This window comes from Marmota monax, unplaced genomic scaffold (assembly GCF_021218885.2).
Source record: "Marmota monax isolate L192 unplaced genomic scaffold, Marmota_monax_Labrador192_F-V1.1 WCK01_AAM20220418_F8-fsc00195, whole genome shotgun sequence".
In the NCBI taxonomy this organism is placed as follows: Eukaryota; Metazoa; Chordata; class Mammalia; order Rodentia; family Sciuridae; genus Marmota; species Marmota monax.
The window spans coordinates 830,631-855,955 of NW_026691979.1; the positions used below are offsets into that span (position 1 = coordinate 830,631).

General features: G+C 45.9%; 1 protein-coding gene across 2 annotated transcripts in view; it reads left to right on the top strand.

The window, feature by feature from the left end:
- Positions 1 to 25,325, top strand: part of Csmd1 (CUB and Sushi multiple domains 1) — a 1,167,250-nt gene that overhangs the window by 652,018 nt on the left and 489,907 nt on the right. For both annotated transcript variants that reach the window (XM_058580132.1, XM_058580135.1), the window contains exon 6: positions 9,354 to 9,441. In XM_058580132.1, coding sequence (XP_058436115.1) covers positions 9,354 to 9,441 — 88 coding nt within the window. The remainder of the gene's footprint in view (positions 1 to 9,353; positions 9,442 to 25,325) is intronic.

The window sequence follows — 25,325 nt, forward strand, 5'->3', positions numbered from 1 at the left end:
TGCTCCGGTGGCCCATGCTGTGGTGGACAAGGGGTAAGTAGGGCCATTTTCCTGTACCCTGCTGGTGCTGGGCACAGTGCACCCCAGGAGAGCATGTGACTGGAAGCACAGGAGGGGATCTCTGCTTTACTTCTGTGTGTTTTGTTCTTGTTTTTTCTCTTGAAAGAAGAAATCTGTTCTCACTGTTGAGCATAAAAATAACACACATACACAAGTTAAAAAGTCCAACTATGTTAAGTTATATCGGTAGACGGTTATGAGTAGGATGGTTTGAGTCAGCAATTAATTAGTAAGACAGTGTGTCCATCAACAGTTCCAGGCTTTATTTGTATATATTTGATTGAAAAATAGCATTGTAGAATATTTTGTTTCATAATCTGCTTTTTATCACAGTAACCATTATCCTGTTTTACATGGGAATGCATATCTGAGGCCTAATGTAAGTAATTTCAAATCTACATGAAGCATAATAAACAGGACCCACCGACTGGGCCCCGCCTCTCATTTCCTGAGGAGAAGCTAGGCTTTCCTCAGGGGGTCCTGGGGCTTGAGGTGCAAGGTGTGCAGAGCTGTGCCAGCCACCCTGCGCCACCTGTGTGGGACCCTCAGGTCCTATTCTTGGTTTTCATAATTCCTTACACAAAGTAAATTGTGCACATTTTGTGGGCAGAGTTAGAATTCAATATTTGATTTTTTTTTCCACATTTGCAGATGCAGAGTTTGCCATGATTAGAAGCATACCAAAAGCAATTGAGGCTATATGATTGTAACCTACATAAGTTTTTTAGTGAATTTCAGTGATCTCAGCTAGAAGTCTCATGCCATTACTTCTTTAAGGAGATGTAACATGCTATTTTTTGAAAGTAATATGCTAGGCACATATTGGATCATTTGTATGGCAATTATGACTTCTCCCAAGGGTCTTGCAGCTATGTATTTTCAAAATGACCATCAACAGTTACAAGAAATGTTTCTATAGCAGTTTCAAACTTGGATCTCTTTCTTGATTATTTGCAAAGTATCTAAATAATATACAGAGGAAAACTGCATTTAGAAAAATTCTGAGACTGAGCTTTGTGGAGTGACCAAATCAATTGATTTATTGATATACTAATTATAATGTTAAACTTTGTATCACAAAAATCCTCAATTAGAAAGTTTAATTTTGTGCTCTTTTAAAATGCAAAAAAAAAATTCTAAGCATTCTTATATACTTACACCTCAAAAATATTAATAAACCATATAATTTTAAAATATGACAAATACCTACATAGAATAGTATTTATACATTTATGCATTTATTTATACATTTAAATGTTTATACAAATTTCATTATTTTAATGCTTACTTGCATTTTTATATCTGTATAAAATTTAATAGTTTTAATTATCTTATTTTGAAAACAAGTAAAACATAAGTTAAAGTGATAAAATATATCCATAAATTATATATGCTGATATCATTTGTTTTAACTGTGTTAGAATATACTTACATAAACGTTTCTGAAACCACTTATCAAGTACTATCAGTAAGAAATCATCTGAGTATTTTCTATTTTAAAAAATCTAAGAATCGACAAAAAGAGTCTTCAATATTTAATCGCATTGTATTTAATGTGAAATATTTATGAAATTTAGATATGGATATTATATTTCACATATAATATCATATGTGTATGTGTTCCTGAAATGAACTATATTATAAATGGAGTTCAACATTCTCTCTTCCTACCTTTCAAGATTATTCCTGGGCCTCTTAGATTCCATGAAAAGCAGTATAAATTATTCTAGTTGAATGTTATTCATGCTGTTTGGAGATCATTAATAATTCGGCATCCGGTAAGATTTCTTGAGAGAGTCCTGAAAGTCATTCATGAATCTCATATCCAGAGTCCTGGGATATACGAAAATAGACTGGGACAGGCTGTAGGGCCTCAGGCCTCACTCTCTCCAGGGGGCAGTCCCTGCATCTGGGAGTCAGCCCTGGGCTCTGGGCCACGGCTGTCCAGGTTAGCCCACGGCCAGCACAGGCTTCCTAAATGAAGGTTCCGCTACGTGGCTAATCCAAAAGGGAGTTTGAATTAGAGAGACAGACCCTAATTACCTTAACCAGCTCAGGACGGCTTCTCCTAGCTCCAGCCTCCAGCTACCTATTAGGGTAGCGAGGTTGACTGAAGAGGCCAGCGAGAGAGAGAGAGGGAACACGCCAGGGAGTGGACTCTCATTGGGGAACAAAAAATTCTGGGGAAAATCCCATCCAATGAAGATTAAGGGGGGCAGCGTCCCAAGGTCAGGGGCGACGATTGGGTCTTCAGGGGTAGTGGCAGACACCCCTCCACACGGACAGGCCCTCGGACCTGAGAAGGTGGGGAAAGCTCTGGACACAGGATGTGTCTAAGCGCCTCCCGCCCAGCCGGGGAGGTAACTCCAGTCACCTGCGGGGAGGGCCTCCCACAGCCCAGTGCTGCAGGTTTCCACTGGAGGACACACGTTGGGGAACCAGGCAGGTGGTGGTGGGCAATGATCAGGAATCTTGAAAACAGTACAATGGTTTTTTTTAAAGCTCACTTATACTGATTTTATATCAGAATATGCTTATTTTATTTAAATAGTAAACATTTGGTTTAATTTGAAGATATGTAAAGAAAATATTTTTCATTTGAACTTTTGCCGCCACAGTGATCTTTCAGTTATTCGGGGTCCTTATAATATACCTACTTGTTTTTCCCTTTGGTAGCAAAACAGTCTGGGCGGCAATTAGGTTGAAAAGAGTGAAGGCGTTGAATGCCAGCCAAATAATCTTTACTTACTATAGAATAAAGAATCGTTAACTTTCTTTTTAGATTCTAAATAATGCATTTGGGGGATTTCATTGGAATCTAAAATATATTTTTAAAAAATTACTGTAAACTCAAGAGTTTGATTGAAGTCTGTGGCAGCAGGAGTGGAGAACATGGGGAAAACAAGGATGTGTCTAAGCGCCTCTCGCCCAGCCAGGGAGGGGATGAATAATGGGCATTCCTCTAACTGTGTTTCATGAGGTGCACTGTGGTATATAGCAGGGGAAGAGAGGGAAGCCAGAAAATGCCCGGCCCTGTGATGAGCTGGTACCCGGGAAGCCCGGCCCTTAGTGCTCACTCTGACTGCCATCCCATAGGTCCAAAATCAGATTCAGAAAGGCAAGGTGTTTCTGGGAACTCATTTCTATATAAACCATCCCTTAAAATCCCTAAGGGTGCATTGATAAAAATTTATCATTCAAATTTCAGGAACTCTTCTTTACTTATTCATACGTGGCTCATAGACGTGTTCACTGCTCGGGCTAAAACCACTGATAGAGAGTATAAATATTCCTCAGAAACAGAAAGTGGGTCCTGTCATACATGCCGAAATGTCCGTGGTAACAGTTTAAGTGATCATAGTCCTGCTGTCGCTCCATGGAGGAAATCCCTAGGCTAGCAGTTTTGTCACTGAAGTGGCCATCGATTCCAGCCACGGCTCCTGGAGGGGTGGGATGGACCAGGCTCTCTCTTGATGAGATAAAACCTCTGCCACTCACAAAGGGGAGCTGCATCACACAGGAGTGCCTCGTTCCGTGACAACACACTGAGTCAACTAGATATCCAAGGAAAAATATGAGGGTTGATTTATTCCAAACTGTGATACAGGTAAGTCTCTATTCAAGGTAACCCCAAGCACATGCCCCAGAGCGGCTGTTGCTTATCTCCAGGTCGTGGATGGAGGGACCTTTGCTGCGAAGGCATTTCAACCAGAGTGCATGCTGTGTGTGGAGCAGTCATCTTCATTATGGTCTCTTCTCCAAAGGTTTACAACGTTAGAGATTGTCCCAAGTTAAAACATATTTGTAGGCTCTAAAGAAATAAGGATCAACAATGAAATTTAATAACCAATCACAGGAGTCGTGACACTAAAATGCATTGAATGACTGAATGGTTCTTATTTAGATCACTTATCCCAAAAATAAGCCAGGAATTTACTCAGAATGACACCTCCCTGGGAGACTCAGTGCTCCAGACCCTACATACTCCATAGCTACAGTTATCCAAGGTGGATGGTGTCCTTGCGTGGACAGCCTTTGAATCTGGGTTTTTAATGAGGGGAAATTGCTACCAGATGGTTTGAGCTAAAGCCTCATGGTGGATCCACATGGCTTCCCGTGTGTGTCTTTGTTTGAGAACATAAATGAGGACATCTGTTTACTTCCCTCTTTGACCCTCAGTATCTTTTTATTATTAAACAATAAAGTTCGTAAAGGAGGTTATTGAAAGTAAAAGTTGTTCTAAGGCATTGGCCTCACGGAGCCAGTCACATCTGCTCTGTCTCTCTCTGTGACTATGACCAGTGTGGAGAGAGGTACCTGGACTTTGCTGTCAACTGGGTCATGAGTCTGGTCTCAGATTTGTTTTCTATCTGTAGAATGGGCTTGATACTAATATCTCATAGAGCAACTGTATGCATTAAATGTGAAACATGTGTGATACTTGGAGTTCTAGAAAATGTCATATTGTTTAATTTTTGACAACAGTAGAATTCTTCTTAGCACTGATTTGTAATTATTTCCAATTTTTTTTTCCACCATTGTAAACCTTACCTTCACTAATCTACAAGTCCAATCGTCTTCATCACACAGAGCTGCTTATGCTCCCTGTCTATCCCTAGTCCACTGTGGCCCTACTCTACCTGTGTACTTGTTCCACATGCATCCAAAGGTTGGCTTTGATTGGCAACCACAAGATGTCTCCTTGAAGAGCAAGTGCACATCTGGTGAGATATGCATGTCCACTTAGACCTGTCTGTTTCTGCATATCTGTGTCTATTTCTGTCTATTTCTGCATATCCACTGAGACCTTGTGGATCAACATGCTTTGGAAGGCTCCTTTGAAACGTGCATTTCCATGGCCAGATTCACCCACCGTTTACAGGCTCTACCTTGTAACTGATCATGCCTTGCCGTTTTGCTCCTGGTGCTATCCTTAGTCAATGGTGCATGACGGACCCATCTATTGGATATTTTCAGTTTAGATTTTTTAACTCCAAAGTTTTGACTAAAGTTTAATGTGCTTATGGATATCCATGGCATATGTCCTGTGGATTTGAAAAGGTAAAAGTCAATAAACTCAACAGTGGTTGAGGCTAAGCTGGAGGTTCCTCCCTGGGGACTGCCGGGGCTGGAGGACCCTGCGTGTGGCAGGTGCACCTCCAGGACTGGTTGGGAGGCTCCAGCGATCGGAGGAGCAGTTGCTGGCGATGTGGGTGAAATAGGTGGTGGGTCTGTGGCACCCGTCTTCTGCTTGTGCCTGTCCTGTCACTCACCTCCCCCTGCTTCAGAAAACCACCGTACTTTACAACTAGTCACTCACTCATGGCTCTTTTGGTGTCTTCTGCCATCGGCGATCCTTCCAGGCTTTCTGGTGCATTCTCCGCTCTGACTTTGGCATTATTCTTTTTAAAAATCCAGAATGTTCTAAGCTAACTTGGACGGATACTTCCAATTTTCCTCTTTTTATTCCTATTTCATGTGAACATGATAGAAAAGGAGACGTACAAGTGGACCTTTTCATAGCTTTGGTGCTGTGACGTGGCCACTTTGAGTACAGAGAATGGAGAACTATGGCCACACTAGTGGGCTCTACTTCTGGCAGAACAGCAACGGCCGTGCACCCTGAGGAGACTCTGCCATTTGCTACAGAGGCAGCTGCTTTGCTTGAGGGAAGGTAGGAGTCATTTAGCCAGAGAAGGGGAAAAAAAAACAAACAAACCATGACTAGGCTTTGAAATTACTAAATCTAAGTGTATCGAGGAGATCGATTTTAGAGCGTTGGCGGTAGACAGTTGCCTACTAGTTGGGAACTTCCCCGTAGCCTGTGAGATAGACTGTAAGACCTGGTGTTGGAGAAGAACAGAGTATTAGACAGGGGACACTTGTGTATCTCTGTCTATAGGTCAGTGTCTGATCAGCGTCTGTGTCTACACCTGCATTGACACCTGTGGGTCCATGCCCACGTCATGTCTTTCTCTGTCTCTGTCTGTGTTTATGACTACATGGATGTGGAAGGAGGGAGGAAGTCGGAGGTAAGGGACCTAGAACATGAAATGTCACCATTTTAAACATGCAGTCCTGTGGCTTTGGATCTATCACACCACTCTGGGTCTGTCACCTCCATCTCTCTGCAAAAACTCTCTTCACACCAACATGAAGCTGTGTACCCTTCACCCAGTACCTCCCCATCCTCGTCCCCATGCCCCGGGAAGCCTCCGTCCTCCCGTCCAGGTCTTTGAAGCCGACTCCTTTTCACTCACCCTCCGAGCATCCTTGGATCCGCGGCGCGTGTCCTCTGGTGGACAGTGTTCAGTTGGATGTGGTCTTTCGGTCGGGGAAGGTACTGTTTATGGAGGCCACTGTGGCAGCACAGCCTGCACGAGTGCTGGACAGCAGACCTGCCCCTTGCATTGCTGGAGGCCGGAGTCTAACGTGCTGGCAGGGCTGGTCTCCTCTGAGTCTCCCCTGAGTCTCCCCTCCTGACTGCTGGGGCTCTCCCTCTGTGTGTTCATGCCCCAGTGTCCTCTTCCTCTGTTAGGAGACCAGTACTACTGGACGTGGTCCACCCTAATGACAACTTCAGGAGCCTGCCTGTGAGCACGGTCACTTCCTGACATCTTGTCTGTGATGGGGAGTGCAGTCCACAGAGTGAGGGCCTGCTGGGCCCTGGCCCCCACCATCCGCCACGCATGCTGCATGTCCCCAGCTCCCCACTTTCCTCCCTGGCCGAGCGCACTGTGCTTGGCCATTGCTGCAGTGCGATGACACATTGTGATTCTCCTCTTCTCCTTTTCCACATGTCTTAGACACTTTCTTTGCTGTTACCATGGAAACTACCTACAACAACCTAAAATCAGAACGTTTTCAATCAATACCAACTTAACTTTAATGCTATACAAAAGCTTTGTACCTCAGGGCTCTTCCCCGCTACTTCATGCAATTGGTGTCAGAAATTATGGCTTCCTGTATTACATATCTATTGGTAGAGATTTATACTTACTTTATGCACTGTCTTTTAAACAGTAAACGAAATGAAATTAGTATAATGCTTAGACTTACATTTTCCCATGTGTTTTCTTTACTGGAGAAATTTATATTTTCATTTTGTTTTAGTCAGCTATTTCACTGCTGTGACTAAAAGACCTAGCCAGAACAATTGTAGAGGAGGGAAAGTTTATTTAGGGGCTCACGGTTTCAGGGGTGTCAATCCACAGATAGCAGACTCCATTCCTGGGGGCTCCAGGTGAGGCTGAACATCATAGAGGAAGAGTGTGGCAGAGGGAAGCAGCTCACTAATGATCAGGAGGCAGAGACTCCACTCATCAGATACAAATATATACCCCAAGCCACACCCCGATCCCCACTGCCTCCAGCCACACCCTCCTGCCTCCAGCCAGCACTCAGTTAATCCCATCAGGGGATTGATTCACTGATTGGGCTAAGGCTCTCGTAAGACGGTCATTTCTTCTCTGAGCCGTCTTGCCTTGCCTCACACATGAGCTTATGGGGAGCTCCTCACAACCAAACCACAATGCCTGTGGCCTCAAGTGACTGTCTTGTGTCCTTCTGTTTCAACTTGAAGGACTCCAGGGTTCGTGCAGGGAAGGCCTGCTGGTAAGGAACTCCCTCACTACGATTTATCTGCAAATGTATTACATTTAGAAGACATTTTTGAACTAAAAGAGTATTAAATGAAAGGAGCCAAATTTCTGGTGCCTTGATATGTCATGGGAAGAATTACTGGAGGTGTCTTTTGTCTACTGTTTTTATTCCAGATGTAGTGTCTCCTGCACCACAGTTACATTTTTCACGCATTGGACAGATTATAGATCTTCAAAACATGAAAAGTATATCGCACAAATGATCTGTCCTTACAATGACCCTGGAATTTCTCTCTTAAAGTGTCCTCTTATCATCCCTCTATACTTTTGCTGAGTTAAGTGGAACTTAAATAACAACCTTTGAATGCAAGTGATGTTAGGATCTAAGAACTATAAGATAACATAATATAGTCACATAGACCATCGCTTTGAAGGGACAGTTCTGCTGGATGTGGACTTCTCGGTTAACCGTGCTTTTCTTTCATCATCCAAGTATATCATCACGCTGCCATCAGCCTGCCGAGTTTCTGCTGAGAAGTCTGAGGGTCGTATTGGGGAGCCCCAGCTGGTGGTCCATTGTGCTCTCTTTCTGCTTCCAAGATCTTCTCTTGGTCAAGAACCCCGTTCCCAGTATATGGGTCTTTGGAAACTCTCTGGGTTTATCACACTTACATGGAGTTGGTTGAACTCCTTGAATCTGTACATCCTTTCTGGCTACAAATAATAGGATCACCTACTCAGATGGGTTTAAACTGAGGTAAATGCTGAGAGATCGGCTGCATGTTAAGTTGGGGTGGGTCCCTTACAGGTGGATGCTCAGCCTCAAGGAGGATGACATACAGGGTTCTCGAGCTACCTCATCACCTTGCTGCTTCTATCCTTGGACTCCCAACAACAGCACTGAAGTTCAGGTTTCAAAATCCAGGCTCAGTGAGGTCAACAGGGTCTCGGCCAGCACCCATGGGTGTCTTTCAGAGGCAATCTTAAGGATCTACACCCCCATTCCATCCAGTTGAATTGGCTCACAAGCCCTCTGTTAGGCAAATTCTGGACAGAAAGAGGGAATTGCCTTGGTTGGACTGGCAAGCTACATGGGGTAGGATGGGTGTTGACGTGGCAGCCACTGAATCCAGCATGCAAAGGGTCCTTCAGAAGCCATTCGGAGGTAGTCAGGTGCCAGTGAGAGGGCACGCTCGCACTTGGAGAGACTCCGAAACAAACCAGCACACTGGTGCAGCGAGGCCATTGCTCCCCAAGTCCAAGTTCCTCAGCATGGTCAGGTCAAGTTGGGATCTACTAGGAGGCTTTATTTAGAGGCCTTGCGCAGACCTTCTGTGTGGTCACCCTCTGTGTCATGATCCTAGGGATGAGTAAGGCCATGCTCTCCCTGAGTTCCGGTGTCTTTATACCCTGATGTCACTCTTCTGTCTTGCTCCTCAGTGTGACATAAGGGTGATTGTAATGAGCACATGCGTTTTTAATTAAGCTTCAGCTTCTCCAGTGGAGGAAAGTAAAAATCAAAGACATTTTCATTCTTTCATTGGAAAGAAGTCTGGATTATCAGGAAGGAGAACCAAGTCCTGTTTTAATGGTGCTAAGCTGACTTAATTCTTAGATCACGTATTAAATTCGTCCCCTGGGTATTTCCCCAGCGACTGCCCCACACCCTCACGTGGCTTCTCTCTGTTACAGTGAGCCAAGGAGGCGTTGCCCTGGTCTCTGACATGTGTCCAGATCCCGGGATTCCAGAAAACGGCAGGAGAGCCGGCTCTGACTTCAGGTAGGAGATCAAACACTGTGTGAAAGCAAGCTGTCCCCTCACCCACACCCCCGTCATTTTGTTTAACTCTTCTGTCCTTTTAATTTACAGACACAACTGCTTTATTTGCAAATCTCTAAAACATATTGTGGAGATTTCCAGATACACTAGAATTGAAACTTCCCAGTATATGAGCCAACAAATACAATTCTTTAAATGTATGTGATCAGATTTGTATTTAGAGGGATTTTTCTTGTTTTCAGTCTGTTACCATTTGATATTCTAATGCTTTTGATATTCAAAAAGAAGGAAAAATCAAACTATAGACTGGTAATTATGCCATTAAATAAACTTTCAAAGCAATTAGTGTTAGTGGCAGTCAGTAGGATTGATTCAGAAAATGTGGTGAATCCTTTGACCAGGGTTCTGAGGACCTGGAGCCTTTTCTGGTCGCTGCGGGAGGAATGCAGCTGGCACTGTGATCCTGCAACTCCTGCGGAGTCTGGTGTGTGTTTGCCTTAGGTTTGTGTGGTCTTTGGACCAGTTAGTGATTGGAGTAAGCTGAAGAATCCAGGGCCAAGGGGACGAGGAAGAATGAACTGTTGCTCCCACTATTGCTCCATTTTGGAGGAAGAAACAAAAGAGATGGGGCAAGGGATCAGGGCTAGTGACATGAGCAGACCACAGGGGTGGGGTAGGGGACAGTGATGCCATTGGACAGGGAATGGAGCATCGCTCAGGAAACCTGGGTAGCTGCAGTGTGTTTAAAAGCAGCAGGGACTTTCCATTGCCAACAGCACAATGCCAAGACTGGGGGATTATAAAATAGCAAAGAAAAGTTTAATTTTGGTTCTACGATCTGGAGGCCCAGGTCGAGGGGCTGGCCCTGGTGGTGGAGTTCTTGGTAGCAGTGTCTTCAGTGTCACTGATCAGCATAGGTCCTTGGAGGCCAGCCTGACACTGGTCTTACTCAAATGATGTTTTTTTGAAGCTGTTCTGCCTCTGGCCAGGAAGAGGGAAGCCAGGGGTGCACATGTGGGCCTGGGTGCACAGCAGATTCGCCCTGCCACTACCTCAGTCCTTCCCCCATCTCTCTGTTGTTCCCGTGTCTCCTTGATAGTGATCAAGTGACTTAACACTTCAGACTGACTCAAAAATCTGTTAAATGAGCTAAAGGTGTAGACTGTTATTTCCATCATCTCTGGTATAGGGTTTATGTCTTCACACATCTACATCCACACAGCTCGTAGCGTTTTAATTTCTTTTCCTTGCCTGCATGTACTGCCTAGAACCCCTACTCCAAGGTTGACTGGGAATCGTGAGATGTCTACACCTTATTTCTGAGCTTAGTCAAGAGAAATTCTGGTTTTAATCATAAGTATATTATCAGCCCTGGGTTCTTCATAGATGCCTTGTGAGGTCCAGGATATAATCTTCTACTTTTAATTTGTTTGGGGTTTGTATTTTTAAATAGAAATAGATAAGATTTTGGTTTTTCTATATCTACTTGGCTGGTCTTTTGTTTCTCTAGTTTGTTCATATGATAAATAAATGGATGTTCCAATATTAAAACAACCTGCTTTCTGGAATAGAATTGATTTGGTCATGATGAATTATCCTTTTTAAATGCTATTGGATTTCACTTGCCAAAATTTGTTCAGATTCTTTGCATGTACATTTATCATTGATATGGAGTCTTGTAATTATTTTGTCTAGTTTTGCCACCAAAGTAACACTGAACTCATACAATTAATTTGAAAATGTTCTTTCCTCTGGGATATTCTAGAAAAATGTGTGTGTATTTGGTAATTTTTTTCTTAAATGTTGGGAGAATTCATAAGTGAAGCCATCAGGAATTGGAACTTTCTTATGAGTTTAGTTTTTTACTAATTATAAATTCAAAGTATTTTCTACTTAAAGGTCTATTATATTATCTATTTCCTACTTCAAAGAACTTCAATACTTGGTATCTTTCAAGGAATTTTAAAATTTCATTTAAGTTATTAAATTTACTCCAAAAGCTTTCCATAGTATTTTCTGTACCTTTTAAATTGTGAAAGATGCCACAGCTCAAATTCCTGATGTTCATAATTTGTGTTTTTCTTATTCTGCCTGATCCATCTGGCAAGCAAAATGTCAATGCTATTGATCTTCTTAAAACAAAGTTTAGTTTCACTGGTTTTCCCTATTATTTTTCTCCAATTTTATTGATTTCTTCTTCTTGTTATTAAATTTATTTTAATACTTTTTCTGATTATTGTGACTTTTATTCTTTCAAGTTTCTTAAGTGTGAGGCTGAGATCAGTGATTTAAGTCTGTTTTTTTTGTTGTTGTTATTGTTGTTGTTTAAATGAGGGTGTTTAAATACCTTTGTAGCACTAATGCTATAAATTTTATTTTAAGAACTGCTTTGGCTGCACCCCTTCAATTTTGATATTATGTTTCCATTTCATGCAGTTCAAATAGGTTCTGTTTTCTTTTATGCTTCCTTTTTGGTTAGACATGCTATTTAGCTTCCAAATGTCTGATGATTTTTCCAAGCAAATTTGTGGTTAAAGAGCAAACTTTGTATATCTGAAGTCCCTCTAAATGTATTGGTAATTGCTTTATGGCTGAGCATATGCTCTGTCTTGGTGAATATTCATGGAACAAAATGCATACCTTGCTGTTGAGTATGCATTTAATCCACACTGGTTGGCATTGTTGTAAGGCAGCTTTGTGTCACTGTGACCAAAATACCTGATAAGAACAGCTTAGGAAAGGGAACATTTATCTGAGGCTCACAGTTTCTCTCAGTCCAGAGGCAGCTGGGTCCATTGCTCTGGGCCAAGATAAGGCAGCACATCATGCAGATGGGCGGGGAGGAGGAGCACTGGTCCATTCTTGGCAGCCAGAAAACAGAGAAGGGGAAGAAAAGAGGGAGGGAGGGAGGGAGGGGAGGGATTGAGGAGTGAAGGGGCCCAGTGAAGATGTACCCTTCAGGTTACAGTGCCAGTGACCCATTTCCTCCAACCAAGCCCGGATCCACCTGCCTAGTTACCACCCACTCCATGCAGACTTGGGTGATTAGGGTATAGCTCTCAGGATCAAGCACTTTACCTCTGAACATGACTGCACCAACACAGGGACTTGGGGGCACCTATATCTGACACATACAGAGACAGAGACGTATCACAATCTCCTGCTAAGACCATGAATTTGTGGGTGTCTCCTTGCAACTGCCTGAGTTTTTCCTTTTTGCAATTTGAATATGTTAATAGGTAAATGAATTTCAAAATTGCTACGCCTTTTGTTGAATTCATATTTTTGTCATTATAAAATAATGTCAAATTATTCTTGGTAATATTTTTTTATTCTGAAATTGTACTTGTTAATATTACAAAGCATCTCATGAGAAAAATCTTGAGGCATTGAAAAACTGTCAAGCTCAGGGTGGCAGAGATGATTTCAAATATTCTAATTTCTACTAGATGATTTTGATTTTGTGATTGGCTACAAATTTTGTCAGTTGTTTTCTTTGAAGTAAAAGACTCATTCATTCTTTTTTTTTAAGGAAAATGTCTGACAAATCCTCAAATGTTAACAGTGATGGTTTGTCAGTAGTTCTTTCAGATGAAGCGGTGCTCACTGGGAGGACTGACAGGGAATTGGGCTCACACGTCCAACCAGGCCTGTGTCTTTCCTCCAGACCTCCTCAGGGAAAGATGTGCTGTGTAGCCGCGTGTCGAGATGTGCTGTGTAGCCGCGTGTCGAGATGTGCTGTGTAGCTGCGTGTCGAGATGTGCTGTGTTGAGATGAGCTGGAGTCAGCAGCTCCCCACTGCCCAGCTGTGTCTCACGGAGCCTGGCCTTCTCTGCTGGGTGCATCTCTGCTGTTTGGTGGTGCTGTTGCCACTTGTTTCCCACCATTTCTTTGCTCCCTTGGTGAAGATGCAACAGGAAGCAAAGCGCATGTACCATGTCACTATTATTATAATTTTGACTCCCAAGAGCCTCTAAACGTGCCCCTTTCCAGGGACCAATGGGACACACCTTGAAAACAGATGTACTGGGGTGCAAGCTGATTTTACCAGCATAAAGAATGTTATTGGAGTCACAAGGAAAAATCCAGAATATATGAAGGAAAATCCATGTTCAGATGTTTGCTACATTGTAACTTCAAAGGAATGGAGTGACCTGATTACTGGCAGTGCCAGGTGTGTGACAATCATGGCATCAGATGCATAGGCCCTCTATTGATGCACTGCCGGGGCCACCATCTATTCCCATGTGACAGCAGAACCCAGGTGGTCCTCATGTACCCTGGGGAGCACAGCTGTGTGTACAGGTACCCCGTGGCCCTTAGAGCAAAGGACATGTGACTAGATCCAGAATGTAACACGTTCACTGCTGACGTTGATGTTCATAACAGAGGAAGGATTCTGAACTTCTTGAAGTGTTTCTGAGACAGTTTTTAATGAAAGGCAATTCTGTTCTTTCTAATTTCTAAATTCTTGTAATCAGAACTAATGAGGAAGGTATGATTCAAACTAAGGACAGCCACAGTCAAGATGAGTGGATGGATTGCGGTCAGCACTCGAATTCTATGTTTTGTTTGGAAAGAGCTCACTTTATTATGTTGGTAAATAGTCCTCATCTGGTTTTATTATATTGTTTATGGAAATCTTTTTTCCGAAGGCAATCTAAATATTAATCTCAGCATTATCTATAAATTATTTAAAGTAAATGAAGCCTAAAACACAAGGCTTTCTCATTTGAACTCAAGTCAGCTTGAGGACAGTCCCCTCTCCCAAAGACAAAGCGTTTGCTGTAGAGCTGAGTTCAAATAAGATGGATGGAAACACCCAGATGGACCACTTGAAGGAAGGGCTGAGCTGGTGGGAGAGGTCATGAGGGGTCCTGGCCACGGCTGTTCATCTACTCCCTCTGCTAGAGAGCATTGATACCCTCTGTCCAGGCAAATATAATCATCTTGATTTTTATAAATGGATCACTTTTGAAATGCAAAATGTTAACACATCCACACTCTGTATCTTGGTAGACTCAGATTTGAGCTGGATCTCGTTGGCTCAAGCCCTGTGCACCTTTCTGACCTCTAACAAGGGTAATTCTAATGACTACAGTTTTCCATACCCACTATACTGGACCACCGGATGAGGCGTGCAGGTTGTGGACTCCCCAAAGTCACCAGGTGAAGAGATGGCTGAGAGCCACACTGGAGCCCAGCATTCCAGCCATGCATCTGAGCACAGGGGCACGTGTCCCTGACCACTGAGAACAGTTGTCCTGCTGCACACTGCCAGGTGCTGCAGATTCTTCATATATACTGTTTCTGATCCTAAAATACCTCCTGTAAAAACCTCTTCATCACATTTAACAGGTGCTGAAACTGAATTGAGGGAGCCCTGGATGCTCTGAAAATTGGGCCTCCGGTCTGCTCCTCCCTCCCTGGCACAGGCCCCAGTGCCTGTGTGACAGACCCTCCCTGCGGTGTGGCCGCTGCTCTCTTTAGTATCTCATTGCAACATCGCACTCACCTTCCTACACAAGGATGATTTTCCTTCCTGCCACACCAACAGCTGCCACACCAGTTGTTCTCCTTGGGGATTCCTCCGGGAGCCGAGCTGAGCAGAGCTGTCTGCTGTGGAAAGAGACGAGGAGCTCATATGAGTACGATCCACAGCCCTGTGGTCCTGCTGGGCTGCTGTCCCTCCTGTGGCAGGGGATGTGTCCTGTCCGCACATTGCCCACAGGGTGCTTGCTATTCCCAGGGGCTCCACCCTCTGGCTTTAACCTTCCTGCGTCTTTGGGTTTAGGACACCAATTTATGTTTCCATAATCTCTTTAATTTTTTTTTAGTTGTACAGACACATGGTATCTTTATTTATTTTTATGTGGTGTTGACGATAGAACCCAGTGCCTCCCATGTGGAAGGCAAGCGCTCTACCACTGAGCTATAGCCCCAGCCTTCAGCTCTTTAAATCATGAGCTCCTGAAGGAAAGGGGACAGGCCTTATTGATTTCATTTCTCATTACTCTGCCCAGCATAAGGTAGACGTGTTCTCTATTGAACTGGGTTAAATTCCAGCTAACAAACCTGTCCCTAGGGATATAGGACCATGGCCTCATTAGGTCTCTGTTAAGCCAATTAAGTTAAACACGACAGGTCAGGGAGCAGATGAACAACTGTTTAGAGAAAACATGACCTCTGCCCAGAGGGGGGCTGGAGGCTGGAAGAGTGACAGTTATTACCTAAAAAACAAACACTGAATTTGCATCCTGGATACAGAGACATCAACATGCATGCTAGACGCTTCTGATCCTGCACCTTTTCATCCTTCCTAAAAATAAACTTTTATTTTTAATTTTATTTTGTAAATCACTTTATGAAGTTACAGTACATCAAATGGGATTATCTGTCATTGAATAGGAGAAATTGAGGTCCATAAAGGAAACCCCAGGGGTCATGAGGAGCAGAGTCCAATCAGTGACCACATCTCCTGACCCAAGGCCGCTCTTTCCACTCCCACGGGTGGTTCTCAGCTCCTCACCAGCCAGCTGACAGTTCACCCGCCGTCCCTGCGTGGCTCCACACTTCTCCACCCTGGCCCCCGGGTGGCAGCAGAGCCCCTGCCCCTCTGCTCAGGAAGCACAAAGCCTGGCAGATGGGCTCTTGTCCGGGAGGAAGTTGCTCTTCCTTTTCTGGAGGGTCGCTTTCCTTGATGCCTCTGAGTCTGAGTGAAGTTTTAGGGAGAGAGATGGCAGAAACCCAGGCACTTACCTGCCACTGCAGGCTCTGTGGCTGGGGGTCTGAGGGCACCCATGTGATAGTGCGTCCTTGGCTGATGGGGAGGAGAAAGGAGACCTGTCCAGAACCCTCTGGCCATCTCCATCCTGTAGGTATTATTTTTCTCTTATAATTCTTGTTATTATTTTTTAAACTTATCATAATGGAAAAGTCAATTAGACTTACAAAGTTGGAACAGATTTTTCATTTTTCACGCACCAAGGTCTTTTTACTGGCTCTCCCACTTAGCTCTTCCTTATTTCTAAGTTCAGGATTTTCTCTGTGGTGTTTTGCTTTCCTCATCCCTTCTACAATGCTGAGGGTGCATTACCAACACTGAGCCTCAGGGTCAAGATTGTGGGTACCAGCTGCCACCTCCTTCAGGTGCCCATGCAGGGCCACCTCCTGAATGTGCTACCTGAAATGGACCTCGTGTTCCCCCTCCTCACTGCCTCTGATCTCTCCTTTTACTTGCTAGGATTGACCACTGAAATTTATGTGCATGCCTCCGTTTACAGGTTATTTTAATAAGCACAGTGCAGGTTTAGTTACCGCCTCTCTCCATAGGAATGGGACCTGGTTTTATTTGCTATCACATTCCCAATGCCAAGCCCTGTGCTTGGCTCACAGCGAGCATTCAGTGATGATGTGTTAAGTCATTTATTTCTACTTTTCATAGGAAGCATTTGCATTCACATTCTGGAAGGCAGCAGTAAGTGCGGACTGAATATGCAGAATGTTGATTTTCAGGTACATTCTCGGGAATACAATTATTTCAATAAGAGAGCGTCTATTCATTCAATCCATACAGCGTATTCTGCACTGAGCCCCTGCTGCTGCCAAGATTAGTTATGCACATCATTGCTCATCTTAATAACGAGAAGGAAATGTGGGTTCTCTCACTGCTGTTGTTAAAATATCACTGGGTTATTCAGCCTGCTCTTTCCAACCAATTAAAAAATCAATTTTCTAGTAAAAGAAGATTTTAAAGTTCAGAATAAAGACCATATTGATGTTTCATTTAAATGAAATTTGGGAACTATGGTGGAAGCCTTAAGAAACTTAAAAAACACCTAAGCTTTGTTTCATGTTGGAAGAGTTTTCCATACCTCATATCTGATTCCTTTCTACCCAGTGTTCTGAAAATGAAAGTCTAAGAACTGTATTTTGTTTCTGCAAGCCATCCTTGGCTCCTTCCACAATTTCCTTGCTACTCAGCTGCACAGGGCGAAAAGCAACAACATGGAGAAGAAAGCATTTCTTTTAGATGCTCCCTGTAAATAAAACTGGTGGGTGAAGGTGCACGTGCCCTCTGCGGTGTCCTGCACTTGAATCTGCAACGCCAGTGATCCCGACCTGCTCCAAAGTGTCTTTGAAATTTGAAATTAAAAATTGAGGACACAACACATTTCTGTGCCCTTACCTGAAGGCAGTCATGTAGACTTCTAAAGGTTCCCTGCTCCAAAGGAACTGAGCTAGTCTAAGAAAAATGGGTGGCAGTGATTGCTGCTCTTTCAAAGACTGCAGGCTGTATCCACAAGAACTACATGAAGACAAACCACAGCCAATATTTTCCTGTTTGCACTATTTGAAACCTTTATGTCCCTTTGAAAAAGGAGCACAGTGAATGTTTCAGGTAGCATTTATCTGGCTAAAGCTTCTTCCAATAAAGGAGCCCCTGGGTAGGACTCGGGTACATTCTCTCTCTGTCTTCCACAGTCTTCTCAATATCTGTAATAGCACATACTTATTTTCACAATAATAAAGTATCCATTTAAATAATTTTCTGTGAAAATAGATCATTGATACTTAAGTACATTAATTTGTCAAAAGATGGTTGAAGAATTAATTAGCCTACTGTATCATCTTCATCATAAATGAATATTAATGCTCCTAAAAGTGTCCTCTGTAACCCGGTTCTCTGCTTCTTGGTCCTTCACCAGTGAAAGGATAGGACAAAATAGATGACATCATTACTTCGGGGCCACGCCCTGTGGTGTGGACCTCTGCAGCTCTAAGTCAGGTTTCTTTCTTGGCCTGTTGTTGAATAAGACTCTACCCAGCCGGGAAGGTGCTCCTCGGGGGCACCAACAACCCTGAAGCCCAGGGGAGGCATGTGAGTTGGTATCTGGGATGGCACGGAGTTGCCAGGGTTAGGTCAGCCCCAAAGCTGTGGACACAAGGAAGCCAGCCGGAATGCTCCCCCGGGGCCTCGCTCCCTGCTCTATAATTGTCTGATCCTTTAAAAACTCTTTAGTGTTGCAAGTTTTTCATTGTATTTTCCTTCTCTGCCCCCACCAGGGGTGTGTTGAAGGATGGAAGGGTGTGCTTGCTGGTCTGCACCACACAGGAAGTACTTCAGCTTCCCAGGGCTCTGGACCGTCCATTTGGTACTCCCCACTTACTCCAAATATTCTGATTTAATTGGTCAGGAACTTAGCCTGGGAATTAGGATTTTTTAAAAATAATTTGGTTAGTATTTTAACTATTCAATCGCATTTAGATATTTAGGTCATATCCACTCTTTGTGTGTGGATCAGCAGCATTAAGGTCATACACACGAGGTACAGCCAGGACCAGCCTCCAGCCGGAGCCCTCTCATCCTGCCAACCTGAAGCTCTGTGCCCTAAAGAGGGACTTCACTTCGCTCTAGCCATGTCCCTTGCTGACTGCGATTCCACCTTCCAGCTCTGGGGATGCATCTGCTCCATAGGTACCTGGCCATCAGGGTTATGACAGGAGCCACACTTTTTGTTCGTAACATGCAGCTGATGACCATTCCCCACGTGGCTTATGTCATTCCTGGTAGGACGGAAGGTGAGCACAGCCCTCGGAGGCTTGCCCTGGAAACCGTGTTTGATATCCTGGGAAAGTCTGGAAATCTCATTAGAGGGCCTTTCTCCTGTCTTCTGTCCATCGCAGCTTCTGTGTGTCTGCAGAAGAAACAAGGTTCCAGTTGGTTCTTGCTGCAGTAAGGTGGTCCAATCTTAGTGATCTCCATCAAATGATGATCTGGGAAAAACAGTGAGAAGCAAGGCCAGTGGGCAGTGTCCTGGGCAGCAGCCCCCGGGTGCACAGTGCAATGGCAGTGGGCCCAGGAGCCAGGCGCCCTCCTGGGAGGCACATAGGCAGGAGCCACTGAGCTCTCTGGAGCTTCCGTCCTGTTGTCCAGCGTGCCTCACAGATGGGGTGCCTTAGTGAGGAACAGCGGTGTGCTCAGCCCTGACCGTCATGGAGAACAGCACAGAAACCACAGGTGTGGCTCCTGGTGCTGCTGCAGACCCCTTCTTCCCACTCATCCACAGTTCCAATTAGTATATTAAAATCATCTTTTAAGTTGATAAAACATTGTTTTTACAAAGGTTTGGAAGAATGTTATTTATGATTAATGCATGTCATGGCATAGAGATTGGTGTACGTATTGTATTTCTATTTCAGTCAGCTTCTCACTGCTCTAAGTAAAAGACCTGACAAGAACAAATATAGAAGAGGAAGAGTTTATTTGGGGGCTCACAGTTTCAGAGGTCTCAGTCCACAGGTAGCAGGCTCCATTCCTTGGGGCTCCAGGAGAGGCAGAATATCATGGAGAAAGAGTGTAGCCGAGGGAGGAGGCTCACGTGATGATGAGGAAGCAGAGACTCCACTCACCAGATACAAAATGTAACTCCCAAGCCACACCCCAGGGACCCCTCCTCCAGCCATACTGCACCACCTCCAGTTAACTCGGTTAATCCGCTCAGGTGACTAATTTGCTGGCTGGGTTGAGGCTGACTTAACCCAATCATTTCACCCCTAAACCTTGCATTGTCTCATACATGAGCTTTTGGGGGACACCTTACTTCCCAGCCAGAACCTATCACTTATCAAGATCGCTGCCCTTCAGACTCTGCTGCTGCCTGGAGTGATGTTTCTTGCCTCCTTGTCGTGGTCGGCCGTCGATTCCCACTGTAATCAGCAGCACAGTGCTGACCTCCTGGGAGAACAGAGGGGCAAGCAGTGGGTAAGCGGGGGAGGCACACATTCCCTGGGCAACGTTTAGGGATCTCTGGGTGGTGGCCTGTGACAATAGAACCAACCTCAGAGACACCGTACTTCTAACCTTGCTGGGAATTGCTGGTTACGGGTCTATTCACATTTCTATATCTGTGTCCTAGAGGAAATAGAGAAGGTAGCCAGCTAGACAGCTTTTGTTTTTAGCTATGATCTATTTAAAATAAATCAGAACCCAAATAAATAAGTGAAAACTCAATCAGTCCATTTGACCCTTCTGCCCTATTAAACACCCTTTGCAGCAGTTGTCTGAAGTTCATTAGCAATGCCCCTCAGCTTCCTCTTCATACAAATGGGAGCAGGCACATGGGAGGGTCAGGAAACAAGGATCTGTCCATGTTCAGCTTCCCGATGCCCTCCCAGTGCATGTGCTTAGTGGGCTCCTCACTCCCTTTCCCTTGGAATAGCAGAGAAGGGTCCCTTTATGCTGCTGAGTCTTTCCTGCCTCACAAGAAAGCCGGCCTGGCTTGCTCTTGAGGGTCTCTGGAGACTGACACTGTTGCTTGGAGACCTCTTGCTCTGAGGAAATGGAGCCACCTCTGCAAGAGCAGGACAGCCATCTCATCCTGTGACAGCCTCTGATGCACAGACCAGCTCTTGAGATCTCGTGCATGGAACAGACCTTAAGGACACATAAAAAAGAACCCAGAGCTCCCAGGTGGGCTGATCCACCTGTGGGAAGAACAGGCCAACCTGAGCTTGAGCCAGATCAAGAGAGGAAAATACTGCCACACCCAACGGTATGTGGAGTCTAAAGAAGTAGAAAACACAGAAGAGCAGAACGGTGGTGGCCAGGGCTGGGTAGGGCAGGGGCAGATGGTGGCCATGTCCAGTGGTGCTGGGTTCATTGTCTCCATTTTCTTCAGCAAAGAAGTTAAGAACAGGGCACAGAGATAGCAAGCAAGAAATAGGCTTATTGCCAAGGCAATAGAGATACAGAGACTTCTCCAAAGAGCTGGAAATCCAGAGGGGGAGTCCTGGCCTATTCCCTTAAGGTCTCTGGAATTTCCTCATTTCCTTATCTCCTCCCCATCATGATCTTCTCACCATTACTGACTGATGTCCCCTGTATCCACCTGTCTGTTTTTCTATTGAATTCCCCACTTGGGAGCACACATACATAAGTGTCTGTCTGACTGGGTCCCCTGTTTGTGTCCACACGCAGTTTCATTAACCAGGCACTTGAACTCATCAGAAGACCCTCTCCGTGCTCCTCTGCCCTGGCCCTGGCCCTGGCCCTGGCCCTGGCCTCTGTTGCGGGAAACAGTGATGGAGGAGGAGTACAAGCAGCACTCAGAGACAGGCTGGTAGGCCCAGAGGGAGACGAACTCCAGGTTCCGAGCCCTGATCCACGCTTTCTCACAGCGTTCACAGGTTATCTGGGCTACCTTATACTCACCTATCAATGGGGCCTTTTTCCTCTTTTAAAAACTCTCCTAATCCATGTTGCTGAAGGCCTCGTGCGGGGTCTCTAAGGCAAAGCTCGCCTACAGCAACAGATCAGAAGAGAGACTCTTTTCCCAGGCATCCCTTAACTCTCTAGTCTTTGAAAGCCTGGCACGGGGGTGTTCACATTTCCAGAGGGCATAGTCGGACTCCTAGGGCAGTTATTCACCATCCAATCCAAGAGGCAGGGCCAGGGTTAATCAGGGTTCCTGGAGGAAGGCTGAGGGGGGAGGGAACTGACCCTTTCCCAAGGAATTGGTTAATCGCCCTATCATTTTTAGGATTTCATTCACAACCAGGACTGGTTTGGCCGTCACACATCCTCCTCTCCATCTTGCCCTGACGGCCTAAGGCCTTCTGTATCTGCTCAGTCCAAGGTGGATTGCAGCCTGGTCGGACGAAGGCCTCCAGGGATCTGATGCTTGGCATAGGGACTGTAGTTAACAGCTCGCTACTGTTTCCTGGGATTTTAGGGAGCGGGCTTCAGCTCCCTCACTGAGAGAGAGGAAATGAGAGGTAGGAGTGCTCCCTGGCTGGACTGTGTGACCGTTTCACCAGGTACATCAGCACACCTGTGCACAGCTCCCACACAGACAGAGGCCCAGCCCACCTCCGGGGGTTAGCTGTTGCGTCTGAAGTCAGCTTTGCTTTGCTTTTCGTCATTCTTCTCAAAGGAAGGAAAGGAGAGGCAGGACCACCACCTGTGGCATTCCTTGAGGGGTCCCCTTCATGAGGTCCCCTTCCTCTGCTCCAGTCCTGGGGTCTCCTTCACAGACACGCCAGTCCTGGGGGACTGCAGGGTGCTCTTGTGCTGTAAGCGTTCCAGAGGAGCATCAGGAAGGATGGACTGCTGTGGGTGTGGCGGGTCGGCAAAGGCTCTGGAGACGGCCGCAAAGCTGGGGCCTCGGCTGGGAAGGCAAGGGTCCCGCCATGTGGAGACATGGGTGGGCCCCAGCAGAGGGAGGAGCGGGTGTGGAGCCCGAGGAGAGCCAGCCTTGCCTCTGTCCTCTGTCACAAGGGGCAGTGAGGGCTGGTCTCCACGGCAGGACGTCAGAGCAGATGCGCCAACTAGCAAATACACAGCTGCAGGGACGAGGGGCCACATCTCTGCCTGCCTGGTGACCTTCAGAGGTTGAGCCTCTGTGTCTGCACAGCATGGTGTGATATCCACATCAAACTCCCCAGGACGCTTTCTTTTTCTTTGCTATCTAGTACCCCTAGCTTTCCTTTCTCTCAGATTGACTTAGTCCTACCTACGTTCTTTAATATGAAAAGTAATTTAAGGTTTTATTTCTAGAATGACCCGAAATTAATATCAGAGAAGAAACTCAATCAAAGAATTCAATCAATTTTGGGGGTGGGGGTTGGGTTGAAGTAGATCAAATGGTAAGGAGCAGAGATTGCAAATAACTAGAAGCGGTGTATTCGGGATTTTAGGAAGTCTGAGCAGGAAGCTGTCTTTCTTGGCCACAGGACCTTACCACGCAGTGAGGACAGCATAAGCTGAAGGCTTAGCAGAGCTGTATTCATTTGCAATATTTACACAGCCAGGTCACCTGCTGAAAGTAACTCCAAGACCTGGCGTTTGCACTGGTCATCTGTTTGAATTGGTCATCTGATCAGAGTCCCACTTTGTCTGGGATTTCCTGCCAATCATCTGAAGGCAAGGTCTTAGGGGCACCTCAGGCCCAGGCAGCAGGAGTGAGGAAGTGGAGCCATGCAGATGGGGAGGGAGCTGTAGGCAGGACACCCTCAGCCAGCAAGTCGCTCCGTCCCCACTCAGCTGACCTGGCTGAGAGACTGGCCCCGGTGCCTGCTGCTGGCCACCTCCTGCCCCTTGTTCCATTGTCAAAGTGCCCCCCATGGCACTGGCTCCGCTGCATTCCTGGGTTGCAGACCCCACCTTCCCTGTAGCTGCTCTGAAACCCAGAACCCCCACTGACAGGCTCAGCCAGCCAAGCTGGGTGACGGGCTCCTGCCAGCAGAGGTCTTGTGGGCTTCTGACCCTGGCTGACATCAGCTGCTTGTGTCTGCCGCCAGGGCCCAGGAACAGAGTGGGACATTGGGGGGACAAGCAGGGCACAGGAGTCACTGGGGATGGCATTCATGTAAACCAGGCCCAGTGCAGCTGTGTTTGCAGGACCTGGCTCTGTGCTGACTTCTGTAAGGCACCACGTTTGTGTCCTTTGTGATCCCTTTTGAATGTTCCTCTGGATGTCACAGTTTGTGGCGGGTGTGTCTTTGTGTGCACCTGCCCTCCTGGCTGTGTTTTTGCTTGTTATTCCTCTCTTGTGGAGCCTGGGAGTTGTGCTTGCAGGGCTCTTATGAGTGTGGGTGTAAAGCATAAATCGGAATATCGGAAGGTTTTGCACCATGTATTTGCAGGAGAAAATATTTGCCCATTTTGCCAAATAGTATCTTTATATTAGGTTTGCTGGTCGGTCACAGACTGAAGTGATAACTTTCAGAGTAAAGAAAGACAGTTTGAATCAGGCACTTGAGCAAGGGACCTGTGTCTTGTTTTCCTCCTTTCTGCAGTGGGACAGGCCACCTCGACTGCTGAGTTTTGGGGGGGCCTTCCCGAATGCCTGCCCAGCCTAGGGGGTCTGCAACTGTCCCTCTCTGCCTCTCCCTGCCTGGCCAGCTCCCCACCTCTGGCAGCGTAGGTCATGCCTGTCACTGTGGATGGTCCGTCCTACCCGTGCACAGCGGTGGAGCAGGCTGTTGAGGGCATCACAGGCGGCTGGACTTCCTTCCCTTTCTCTTACTCAGGCCCACTGCGGTTTTCACTCTGGCTTCAGGGCAAAGGGAAAGCTCCAAACACATCTCTTGACCCTGAGTCAGGGGGCCTCTGTGGCCTCCTGATCCCAAGTCGGAGGTGACAGAGAGGCTACATCCTGGGGGTTGGATTCTTGCCAGGAAGGAGGGTGGGAGGCTTCTGCCTGTGGTCTCAAGAAGAGATGCAGATGAGCTGGTGGAAGAGGGACTTGCCAGGAGAGCTCTGCTGCCCCTGCAACAGCTCCTCAAGCCCTACGTCCCTAAGGACCTGCAGTGTCCCACCTGCCCTTCCCTGCTCCTTCCCAAACATAGGGAACAGCTTCTGGCTCTGGAGAAAGAGTGAACCATAGGACTTAATGTTTCCACTTTGCAGGACCGAGACATCCTCTTGTGTGGTCAGCAGCAGGTTTCCATGAACTTACAACACACTTGGAAGATTTAGATTCAATCTTCTGGCAGGACATTCATCCATTTCTCCAGGTGTGGCGCTTCTGAGAGCCGGGCTCAGCCTGGGGAGCGAGGGTCACTTGCAGCCCTTCAGCAGCACCGTGGCCGGCCACACTGGCACAGAGCTTTAGATGTCCATGCCCTTGGGGTCTTCCTGTGCTGTCGTTAACGCAGGGTAGCCAGAAATGGCATGAGGTCTTAGTTCCCTTTTCTTCCTTGGGCTGCCGAGACCCATCTACTCGCTGATGCATTGTTAACAGTGACAAACTGACTTCAGGCTTGAGGAGAGGAGTCTGAAAATTATTGCCATAAAAAAGTAACCCAGAAACAACGTATTATGCACAAAAATCAAGGGGGCAATTACCCACATCCCACACCGCGGAAGCAGCACGTCTCTC